At 40.8% G+C, this 12,677-nt stretch overlaps 1 protein-coding gene across 5 annotated transcripts in view; it reads left to right on the plus strand.

Annotated features, from left to right (window-relative positions):
• The window catches only part of LOC104028196 (sodium channel protein type 5 subunit alpha), a 171,522-nt gene that overhangs the window by 144,330 nt on the left and 14,515 nt on the right, over positions 1-12,677 (plus strand). For all 5 annotated transcript variants that reach the window (XM_075705274.1, XM_075705273.1, XM_075705272.1 and 2 more), the window contains one exon: positions 7,365-7,487. In XM_075705274.1, coding sequence (XP_075561389.1) covers positions 7,365-7,487 — 123 coding nt within the window. The remainder of the gene's footprint in view (positions 1-7,364; positions 7,488-12,677) is intronic.

Consider the following 12,677-nt stretch of genomic DNA (forward strand, 5'->3'; position numbering starts at 1 on the left):
TCCAACCTAGTATATTCAATACAATATTAGGATCAACTCAGGTTCAAGAATCCAACTAAACAGAGATGATTTTCAAGCTAAGACTGTCATACTCGCCACATCAACTTGGTATTTTTCATATTGATTTGGAACATCTGACTAAATGAATGCTTTAGGGAATTAAGCAAATCCAGAATAGTACCTTGTGGAAACAGCTCAAAGAGATTTTTCTTTTTTTTTTTTCTTTTTTTTTTTGCATCATGTCATATGTAAGTTGAGGTTGATCCAAATCCCGCACAGACATAAGCGTCCCTTCAGCTCAGCACCTAAACTCCCACCGGCTGTGATGGAAATGGAGCAGAGTCAATGGGTCTGAGCCCCCAGGGAAATGTTCTCTCAGTAATCACTATGCGTACCCCTGGCATTATAACACTATCTTCAAACAACAAATAATAATCAAGCATATTCCTGTTTAGTCCTGACAACAGCTTTCAGCATCAAGAAGGTACCCTGGGATGAATCGTGTGGAGTTTTTGGAGATCTTTTTAAGTGGAGAATATCTTTCCTCTTCAGCTGCCCTAAATAAAGGCTGTCTCTGCATGACATCTGGATGAGAAGCAGAACATAGTTGGTGATGAAGAAATTCTTTTGCTCTAAGTCCTCGTAGAAATACCAGACTTTTCAAGGCAGCTGCACCCGCACAGACACTGCTGCAACAAGGAGAAAGACTTAAAGACTTTGGGTCTTGGCCAAGGTTTGGCCGATCAAGAAGTGTCATGCAGTCCCCAAAAGTCACAGCAATCTCTCATCCATCCCTACCCAGTGCTGGTAAATGGGAATCAGAGCTCTGGCAAAGTTGTCTTTGCAGTGAAAAGGTGAATTGAGTCAGGCTGGAAAACTGTTTGGAAAGGGTGGGGTGGGAAAACTGCAAATCAGTAAGTCAGTTTGCCATCTTGCTGGATGTAAGCTCACAGCAGCAGGTTGTTCGACTCAGCCTCAGAAATTAGCTGAACTTTAATTCTTGATTCACAGCCATCTGCCTTGGGAATTGACTGGAGTTGTTAGAAAAGCCTGAGCAGGTGTAAAGGAGGTGGCAGATTAAGAGAACAGCGAGACATAAAGAGGTTCTTCTGGAAACCACCAGGAAGCAATTAGGATGCAGGAATGATTTATTTAAAAGCATTTAAGCCAACAGAAGTGGCACATGCTGTTTGCAACAAGGCTGCCCTCTGAAAAGGAAACATTATCTCAAAAAGCATGGACATGAGGACCAGGAAACAAGCTGAGAAGATGGAATATTAACAGAGTTTCACAGCCTTAGTTTGAGTAGTAGATGAGGAAATAAAAAAAGAAGAGGAAATGTCGTGGAGAAAAGAAAGCGAGTGGATGATGTAAAAGCCTTTTTTAACCTGAGTTATAAAAAGTAGCGTCAGGCTTTCCAGGAGATAATTTTTGTTTATAATTAATGTAGGCACTCGTGTAGCCCATCATATTATAATACACGAGAGCACTCCACAAGCAGTAAAGAACTCTGCTGCCAGTGAGGGAAGCTGTTCATTAAGTCGTTTGCAAACGCGCTTTCATCTCCATGCCATGGACTAACTCCAGAGCAGCCCTAAGGAGTTTGTGGTCTTTACCTGAATGTGAGGGTTGTGACTCAAGAAAACAGGTAGCAAAGGTGGGAATTTGGTTTAGGTCACTTTAGTCTCTCTCTAGTGTCCTAATTAGAAGACTTTCCTTTATATCCTGGATTCATAATATGCAATTTCTGGATTGGCAGGTGCAATCATACAGTTAGGCATCTACATGGCAGAAAATGCAATGTCAGAGCGAAAGGGTAAAAAGATATTTAAAAAACCCAAGGTGATAATAAATATCTGCTCCGAAATGGAGGTGCAAAGGGAATACCAACCTCATTACAAGGTCTTTTCACCCAGCAGTAGTTCAGAGTGGCAACAAGAACTTCCATGTATTTCAATTATCTTTGCAAATTCCCATTTTCCTGTAGTTTTCTCTGTTTGCATTTGGGGTACAGACCTAATTTCATTCCTTTTCAAGTCAAGGGGAGGAACTTGGGACTGCAGGCCTGGCTTTTAAAGACACCAGGCTGCCGCGAGGGCTGTGAGTATCTGCTCTTTGGGTAATGCTATCCTTGGCAGCAATGGACAGGAGAAACCAGACTGGATTGAAAAGAGGCACCCAAAGTAATCCAAGCTCTCTTTCTTCTACTTCTTTTTTAAAAGCACAATTAGGGAGAGAGAGAGACAGGTGTTCCTGGGGCATGTAAAAAGCTATTTGAAAGCACTGGGGGCCCGCATTAGCTGAAACTGCTTGTTTAAATAAGTGGCCAGAGCTTTCAGCTCAGCTGCTGTGTTCCCTTTTGGATATCCTTTTTTTTTCCCCACTCCCTCCCCTCTAATTTGAACAAGCACGTTAATTTGACAAAATCCCTGGCTGCATAAAACATATGCTGTGGCCCAAACCGGGAAGGAGGTCTCCTCTTCTCCCCAAGACAGCAGCTTGCAGGGTATCGCTCACAGCTGTGTGCTGCAGCAGGCAGACATTTAGTAGATGTTCACATTGTTCTCATGGGTTTTAGGATTTATATGACTAGCCAAGGAGGATTTTTACCATTGCCCAGGCAGAACTCTTTGTTCCCTGGGCTCTGCTGTTAATTCATCTCAGTGGTGATCTGGGGTTAATTAAAAAATGCAGTCTACGCCAAGTAGCATCTGCCTTTGAATGGTGCCGCTCAGGTCTGCTTCCAGCTCGGTCCAGTGGATGCTCGCTGGTTACCTGAAATGATGTGTTATTAGGCTGGTGGGAAGGAACATGAAAAACAAAGGAGCAGACCCTATTCCAGCTCAAACCCCCCTCCTCACTATAGGAAACACTGTCAGATTCAGGTGACACACTGCTCCCAAAGACTGTGCCCTTTGGATTACTGCCTCCAGCACAATTTCATGGCTCGGGAGTCTGTGTATGTTACTAATATACTATTAAAATGTATGCATATAGGAAGGAACTCCACTACTGTTATAAATGCAATAGCTCCTTGGGAAAAAAAGAGTCTGTGATCTTCTGATTAAAGACCATTTCCCCTGTGTGCTGAAAGGAAACTGCATTATTGCACTTCCTACATTAATAATAGTTTTTCTGCAACCTTAAAATTATCTTTTGACAGTTTTACTGGTGTTTATATTGGTTTACAACGTCGATTTCTTAAGTCACTGTCCGATAGTGAACACATATATTGTACAATTTTATCTCTGTGTGTTCATAGTGAACAATTTTAATTGTCCAAAACCGCTGCATATCTGTTAACTGAGGAGTTGCTGTGAGCACCAATGTGAGCACACTGGGAATCTAACCCTACATGGGTGCCACCTGGGTACAAATACGAGTCATATTTCTCATCTTAAGAATTACAATCTTCCACTAAAATAATAAAACAAAAATGTGGCAGTTACTGAAAAAACAACCTGATTCCTGGACAGAATGTCTTTTTGGTCAAATGTAATGTTGTAGTGGATTGTCAAAAATAATTAAGGAATTCAGACATTAATCTCATTAGAAGATATTAGCAATAACTGTGAACAGTTATCAGTGAGGCTAGTCTCTTTTCAGAGATCATTGCCTGTGTTCTAGCAGTCTAAATTCATTGATTTTTTTTGTTTTTTTTCCCTGGAAATGCATATGAATGTCATACAACGGGGCACTAGATCTGAGCTGCTAATGCCACTAAGCCACATAGATGACAGGAGGTTAGCTCTCAAAACACCAGTCACAGGCCTGGTAATCCCCATGGCTGGTATTTCTCATGTTCAATCCAGTCACAAGAATTAAAAGCTCTCATTTTTTCCTTGAACATAACACTGAAAATGGCAAAAATGAAAGCTGTGTGGTTCATTTATCTCTCCCTTTACCCAGCTCTAGGAGGCTGCCATTCAAATCACTGTAAAATCTTTATAGATAAATTTGCATGTAGGAAGATGTAGGACTATAGAAATACAGGTATATAGGTAAGTAGATAGTGTATATTTATAGATATCTCGGTATCTCGATAGATAGATAGATAGATAGATAGATAGATAGATAGATAGATAGATAGATAGATAAAACTATCTTTGGGCAAAGAAAGTAAGGAACAGGAACAACAAACTTCCTTAAATGACAGGATAAGCAAGAGCTCAACACCACCTGCCTGTCCACAATGGCAAGAAGGTGCCAGTGTGTGCAGGTAGCACCAACGTGGCTTTGCCTGGAGCCTGGGCTTTGCTGGGAAACCCTTCCATTGAACCAGGCAGTAAATGCTGACCTTTTCAGGGTTTCCACTCTTTCAGGATGGAACAAATTTTGGGAAGTCACTGATAGCACCAAGGCTGAGCTCTTGTTGGGCTGTGCTGAGACAACCTGAGGAAAGCAAAAGGGAAGAGCTGCCACGTGATTGAAATCCTAGCCCATGAGGTTGGTGAGACTTTTGCTGTTAATGTCTGTGGAGGCAGGATTGCATATACTGAATTAGGAGGACCACTCCCCACCTTAGGGACCCTCATTGCTGGCCAGGTTGCACACTGGTGCTCACGCTAGGTAGCAAAATCTAGTGAGAGCATCGCCCTGGGCACTTCAGAGGAGCCAAATAAACAGCAAGTCAAGGGGATAAAGAACAGTCTAGAGCTAACATGGAGAATATTATTACTTGATCAAGTTAAGGGAAGGAAGGTTTACAGAGAAAGCTGTGAAAGCTTCTTAGTAAGATCTAGCAGGTTCTAGAAGGACCCTCAAGGGAGATGCTAGAAGCAAAGTATCTGCAAATAAGAACAACAGTAAGGTTTCTTGGGTCAGAAGAAGTGCACAGGAGGATGAGGGACTCTGTAGCTTACCTGTTAGCACATGTGCAATGTGAAAGGTGAAGGTGAGATAAAGCCCAACAGTGGCTTGTGCATTTTATGGGAAATGGTTCTAGGCAATAGTGACTCCTTAGGATTCACCTGCTCTCCACAACGTTGCAGGGCTGCCTGGTCTTCAGAGGTACTTTTTTCCTGAAAAACCTACAAAACTATTTGCAAAGAGAAAAGATTAGAAATGTGTGCTATATTGTGAATCTGGAGGTTATGTTGACCCTGGAGGTGTTTTATGGGCACCAGCAAGTTTCTGACACCAAGAAGAGCACAAAAGCAGAACCTTAGAGCAGCTCTGGGCTGCACAGCCTTGTAACAGGAAAAAAAGTAACAGAAACAGCTGACTTCACCTTTTGCTGTGATTATGTGGGGCAGTCAGCACCAATTTTGAAAACGGCTTGATTTTTTTTCCTAAAAATAGCCTTCCGGGTCACTTTTAATCAAGTCCCAATGGCCAAGTCTCTGCATTAGTAATTCTCCTATAAATAAATTTTGACAGGGATACCTTCAAAACCAACAACCGAGCATTTAAACAAGTTGTCTCAAACTCCATTCTGACTCTAGCCTTGTAAATCATTGCCAAATATCACACATCTTCATGGCCTAATCCTCTGAAGAGATATCTAATGCTGTGTAAATCTGTGTCAGGAGGACAACACCACCTGTGATGTGTTTCAGGGTGACATTTACAGCACTCTAAAGAAATGGTAACCCGCTCAGACCTGAAGTCTGGTCTTGCAGGATTTATAGAATCATAGAATGCTTTGGGTTGGAAAGGACCATTAGAGATCATCTAGCCCAACCCCCCTGCTGTCACCCACATGCCACAATAAAGCCGTCAATAAGTAAATAACTTAACAAATTGAGCAAGTTTTACAAAGATGCTTAGCTGTGCAGACAGTGCTGGTACATAAATGAATGCAGTCAGGAGAAAGGTTGCTCCGTAGCTGACACTAGCTCATGACTTAGGGGACCAGGCTCATCTTACCCTGCTTTATCACAAACCTCATGGGTGATGCTAGGCTGGTCACTTAGCTGTGGGGTTCAGAGGAAAAATCGTCCTATCCTAAAATGAAAAGGAATGTTTCGCGCCACACCTGTCTGTCTTCATGGGGGAGAGTAGAGTCTCCTTTTTCATTAAGCACCTGGTTTTTATATAGTGTAAAAGAATCGCTGTTTTTAGACTTCACTTCTACCTTTAAAATGACATTAAAGCACACTCCTTCCAGGTAAGCTTTGCACACTCACATTGGTGAGTGTGAAACAATCTGATACCGTGATAACAGGCTGTGAAAACAGCTAAAGATGGGAGTAAGGGAACTGTAATGAGCAATATACATACCTGTCTCTCTTCTAAGAAAAGAATATTTTATAATATGTGAGGATTAATTTTGGTTCCTTTTTTAATCCATGAAAATTGGCGTGATATGTATGGTGTTGGAGAGCTGTTTGTTTCTTACTCTCTAAATTCTCAGGCTGTGAACGCTGACTTGAGCATGCAAAACCCAGTTGCTCCACATGTTTCTTAATCTGACCCGTAATCTCCACTGCCATTCAGTTCATCCAGACTCCAGTCCTGTGCCAGATAGCATTCATATTTCTGACCAGCTGGGCCCTAAAAAAGCTCTGAGAACTTGAAGGGCGTTGGAACCCTTCTATGCTGTCTCCAGTTTTGGAAGTATATAGTTTATTTCAAAGAAATAGCCTTTGAGAAGTATGAACCTCAGCGTGGAACACCTGTCAAGTTTCTTTCTCCCTTAGAAGCTGTGCAGAAAACAGAAAAAGTGAAAAAGTGCAGAATCAGAGAGTCAGGCACATCATTCTTTTAGAGTCCATGGTATAGTCATGTCTATCAGCAATCTAGAAGACTTGTTTCTAATTAGTAAGTTTAAGACTGGTAATTGAATGGTAATGCTAAAATCTTTTATCTCTGCTGGAAATGGTCAGATCTTACAGGTGCCTTCATCCAGAAAGCCCTAAATTATAATGCTTACGTGACTCATCGTATTTTCAATAGCGGAAGATACACACACATTGAGAAGTGTACAGGAAACCTACAGCACAGGCGTGACAGAGCAGTGGTTTTGTAACAGCGATTTCTTTTCTCATCAACTTTGTGCAGGCTGACATTAAGAGGATTTCTGTGTGCTTGGTTAAAAGAAAACTGACATCTTTGAAAGTCTGTATTTCTATAAATTTTCCATGAAACTGGAAACAAAGGTTTTGTGAGTTGGTAAGAGTTCTGTATATGTATGGATGTAAAAACCTACTTTTTTCTATGTTGGTCTAATTTAATAGCTTCCATTTAAGGTGTTTTGTTTTTGGGGTTTTTTTTGTTTGTTTGTTTGTTTGTTTTTTTCCCCTCCATTGTTCCAGCTGTTTCCAAATAACCAGCTGTTCCTTTTCAGGAAGGAAAGTCAGAAGAGAAGGAAAATGCCAGGAGTGTACTAACAGATTGGATTTTTGCTTTGTGTCTCCATTCAGGTCTCTTTAATAAGCCTCATTGCCAATACACTTGGATACTCTGAGATGGGTCCCATTAAATCCCTCAGGACCCTCCGAGCCCTGCGACCATTAAGAGCATTGTCACGATTTGAAGGGATGAGGGTAAGAGTGTATAAAGCATCAATCAGAGCTCAACTGTGTGACATCAAGCTTGTAACAGGGAACAGTTGCATGTGGTTTTTGTCTTCATTTGGTCTGCAAAAGGAAATGAATTATAATGCTGTATCAAAACAACAAAATCAGAAATCCCTCCTTTGTCTTGATTGCAATTGTGTCATTACAGCTTTATCCTCTGGTGGATTTAATGATAAACTAATCCTGCTGCCTAACTTGTCATATTGTGCTTTAAAAAACAGCTTTTTGGCCAAGGAAGCATCTGGCTAACAATTACCTCCCAATTACAAGGCACATCAGGGGAATAACCAAGCTACAAGTTTGCTCCCTGCTTTTGACATGTATTAAAATTAGACTGACTGGGAAAGTTCTTAAGGACTTTTTCACCAATAACTAAAGCAAAAATTAGAAATGCTAAAGATAGGGAAAGCAAATGAATGATTATATAAAACCTTTCCTTTGAACAGATTGCAGTTTTAATATGGAATGTGATTATTAACATTAAAACCATGTAGCCTGTGTTTGTTGCTCCATCTTGTGCATCCATCTCTTTCCCTCCTGCATTCCTTTGCCAGCATGGCTATATCCGCACAACATACCTGTTTATTTGTTAAGCCTACCTGCTACACTAATCAATTTTGTCTAGATAAGCACTTATTTAACTCCTTGTACGATGCATGACTTGCAGATGATGACAACTGTGTTCTTATGAGCTGAGGTTACTGCTAATCTTGCAGATTGCATAGTAAGGTAAAGCAAATCTATGATAAAATTACACTAAGACAACTTACTTTGTCTGATGAACCCAGCTTTCATATTGAGGTATATTCAGGGTAAAGATTTCCAGTAGACAAAATCTTGGTCTGCATCATCAGTGACTAAAATGCGTAGTTCATGCTCTGAGCTCCTAGCAATTAACACGGGTTCAATCCCTGCTCACAGCAGGGGGGTTGGGCTAGGTGATCTCTCAAGGTCCCTTCCAAGCCAAAGCATTCTATGATTCTATGGTTCTAACTGTTCTCATTGCAATACCCTTGCAGTAAGACAGACGGAAGGCTAGAGAGCCTAACAGCTGAGATAACCCAGGAAATATGGTGACACAACAATTTATGAACACCCTGTACCCATACTTTGCCTGTTCTGTGGATGACCAGAATTGGGGATCTACGGCTTTGTCCCACAGACCTTTTGATTATCTAAACCACATTATTTTTGTGGATGAAGATCAGACAAATCTAGTTGCAGACCACTCTCCTCCATGTTAGTACTAAGACAAAAAGAGTCAAGAGGCTCTATTCATCTGGGCACCCAAACCTGAATTGCTTTGTTCATCACAATCTTTTCAGCAAACAGGGGCAATATTTCAAAGGTCATTCACAAAATAAAACAAAAGCAATCTGCAGATCTTCAGCTGGCACAAAGCAATGTTGCACTACTGACGTTAATTAAAGCTCTCACTCCTATGTCATCTGATGACCTCACTCTGAGTCTTTATTAAACATACGCAAATTGAGCAAACGTTGATATCAGCAAAAGCTGCACTAGTTTAATTACCAGAGTGATTTGTGCACAGAGTCTCTCAAATCAATTTAAATCTGGCTTATGAAGGCTTAGCTTCTACTGGTGGATTTGCAAGTTCAAGCAAAACTCCTTTAACATATTCTAAGCTGACATAAGAATGTTCACTCATGACTTTGCATCAGTTTAACTAAATTGGATTCAAACTTGAAAAGCAGTGGGAAGTCTAGCCCAAAGCACTGGAAAAGTGAAACTGAAATAGGAAAGAAATAACGTGGAAAAAGTTCACATGTCTATCAAGAGGCTTTCTGAGAATTGCAAGAGGTTGGCTTGGTGGAGATCCTGCGTGGCATAGACACACAGATCAGACCAGCAAGTTTTCTTCTGAATTTGCTCATACTTGTAGGCTCCCCTGGTCCCTGACTTAACATGCCTTTTCTTCCCTGTACGATTGCTGCAGCTGAAATATATTCAGTCTTTCTGAACTATCAGAGGTAGTGAATTAGCTTGTAAACTATGATAAAGTGTAATTGAGAATACGTGCTATTGGAAAATCAAATCATTTTATTTTTAGTTTGTCTAACCACACTTAACATGACTAGGAACAGTTAGACCTTTCATTATTATGAGTTCATATGCTCCAGAATGCACAGGAAAATTGCCAGTGCACTGATGGATTAAATAATGATAATGTTGAGAAGCAAACACTGACAGTAAGAAAATAATAACATTTTGGTCTATTATAATGTCTTTTTCTTGAATAACTGAAAGATTTCTGCGGGGCTAGAATAGGAACAAGAAAGTTCTCATTTATACTGCAGTAAGAGACTTATTTCATTGACACTGTACCTAAATTTTGGAAACAATTGGTCCTGAGGCAAAGGCACGGAGTAGCACTTGGATGGCCAAGAGGACCTGTTACCATCAAACTTCAGTCCTTTCCCTGTCTCCAAACAGGCTGGGACCTGTCTGAGGTTGACACAAGTCTCAGCAGCTCCCATCCCATGAGAGGTCTGCAAAATAAGGCTGAACAGTTGCCATCTTGCCCTTCTGTCCCCCAAAAAGACCCCAGTAAGACCAGTATCCCACCTCACAGTTATGGCAGATGCTGGTGCCATGCGCGTGCTACCACCCTGCATCACCCACCACTTTCCAGGCCATATTAGAGCCCAGTGTAAATTAACTTATGTCTGCCTGTCCTGAATCGTGAAGTGTCCCATGTCTCCTCATTTGTTGTCCATCAGGGAATTGTTTCAGAGGTGCCACTTCCCTGCAAGTTTCTTCCCAGCAAGAGAGGTTATTGCAGTATTTTAAAAGGACAAGTGGGATGACGATGGAGCATCTAATGTGAAAATGATACTAGGCAAAGTCATGGTGAGACTGCTACAAGATACATGCAGGAAAGAGATAGCATAATTAATGCTAGTTAGCATGATTTCATGGGAATAGTTCTTGTAAAACTGATATGGTCCTTTGATTTGATTACAAATTATGCTGATGATGGTAACTGCACTGATATAATATCCTTAGATTTCAGAGAGGAAACTGATACCACGGGACATGGTGATAAAAGCACGAGCTTTGTATTAAGCCAAGTAAACATATTTTAAATTAATTTAAGATGGGTGATGGATCTTGAAAAGTAATTGTAAACAGTGATGACACTGTAAATATGGTGATGAGTGTCTAGGAGTGAGGGATCCTTCAGAATAAGACCTGTCCTTAATCTGGACTTTAACAGCATCTGGAAGAAAATATAAAACCTTTGCTGACAACACACAAAGTGAGCGTAGTAGTAAGTGATATTACGGTTAAGGGAATTATACTGCCTGATCCAGATCACAGTGAGAAACAGATCAATGGTGCAACATGCATTTTAATAAAACCACATATATCGTACACCTCAGGAGGAGGAAAGTAGGTCACTCTGGGGGATGTTTCTTGGAAAACAGCGGCTGAGAAGGACTTAGGGATTGGGATGACTGTTCAACAGGACACAAGCTTTTGGGCAGGTGCAATAAATGAGGTGACTGATACAATCCCTCAATATGCAGAGAAATAACACAGCAAACAGAAGGAGAGAGCAGTGCTTCAATACTGGAATTCCATGAGACTGCTGGAAATGAGCTTTTAAAAATGGGAAAGTCTCTGCAGCATGATTAGAAACCTGAAGGAATGATGACAGTTAGAAAGAAGGTCTGTTTTTTTAATTACCTAAAGTGATGTTCAGTGGCAACTCACCCGCAGTGAAGGCTGGGATAGATGACTAACAGCTGATGACTGGTGCCTCAAGTTCAACAAATTCAACCTAAAAATACAGTACCTGTTTCTAACAGTGAGGGGAAAGGACACCAGGAATAGATTATCTAATAATAAAATTTTTGTCCATTGTTTGAAATCATGACACTGTAAATTAGATGTCTTTTCAAAAGCTGTCCCCAGGCTTTGGTAGGAGTTAAAGCCTGGGCCTGAACTTAGTGTGGAAAGTCTGGTGGGCTCTGCTGTGGCAAAGGGAGGATTAATGCATCGTGCAAGTCTATTTCTGGATTTAAAATCTGAATTGGCTGCGGCTGAAAAGGTGGCCCCTGAGATCAGGAGAGCTGGGCCACCAAATCTATAGCTGGACCATAAGCTATAGATTTGCACCACTATGGTTTCTAAAGAAGTCACCTAGAAGACGACTTCTCCTATAAAGGTATTGAGGGAAATCAAGAGGTATGAAACCTTTCCTTATACGTGGCTATGTATGTTGCTGTTCCTACATGCAACAGAAATTCCGCCCTTCCCATGGCAAGGTTTGCAGCTGAACTTTTAACATGAATTTATGAAAATAACTTGCCTTTATAGATTCAGGTCTTTATTGTCCTCTCACCTGTCTCGGTGCAAATCAGGAGTGCTTTCAGCAGATCAGATGGCATCACTCTGGTGTAAGAGCAGAAGCAGCGAGAGAAGAATGAAACCCCCTGTTAATAATTCATTTGGAGAGGTGTTACAGGATTTGCTCCAGCCTCATGTCGTGTTTTGTTATCTACAAGCCATTGAACATAATTCAGCAGAAGGAAAAAAGCAGGGTGCAGGCATGGCCATCGCTTGCATTGCTGAAACCTGGATGTCTGTGTCCTGTCACAGGGCTTGCGGGTAGGAGCTGGGTTCACCAGAATACGTAACATAAGTGCAGTGGCTTTGTGCTGCGTGGATTAAAATTGAGCAAAAATATTGTCCGTCATAGCAGCAAATGAAAGCTACTTTGACAAGGGCCGAGGCTATATCCAAATAAGCCCTTGATTTGGAAATTACCTGGCATTTTGGTTATCATGGTAAATTTGCTCTTAAAACAATGAAGTTAGAAATCGATTAACATCCAAAACTAAAAGATAAAATTAGAAAAAAAAAAATTGAAAATTTATCAGGATTAGGCCTATACAGGAAAAAAAAAAAAATGGTCAAGCAGCTTTTCCTGTGTGAAAATTAGCTTCATTCATAAATGCATAAAATATAAATGTGGGTTTTGAAAGATCTACATAATTTTGTATTGTATATTGTAGATGAAGCTGCTGCTATACATGCATGAAAACTGTTTCACTCTTCCGGGTATTTTTCTTCCTCAGCAATGCAAAAATGATGGGGAAACGAATGTTATATTATTAGCTTGTCAGAAAA

Source organism: Pelecanus crispus, chromosome 2 (assembly GCF_030463565.1).
Source record: "Pelecanus crispus isolate bPelCri1 chromosome 2, bPelCri1.pri, whole genome shotgun sequence".
NCBI lineage: Eukaryota > Metazoa > Chordata > Aves > Pelecaniformes > Pelecanidae > Pelecanus > Pelecanus crispus.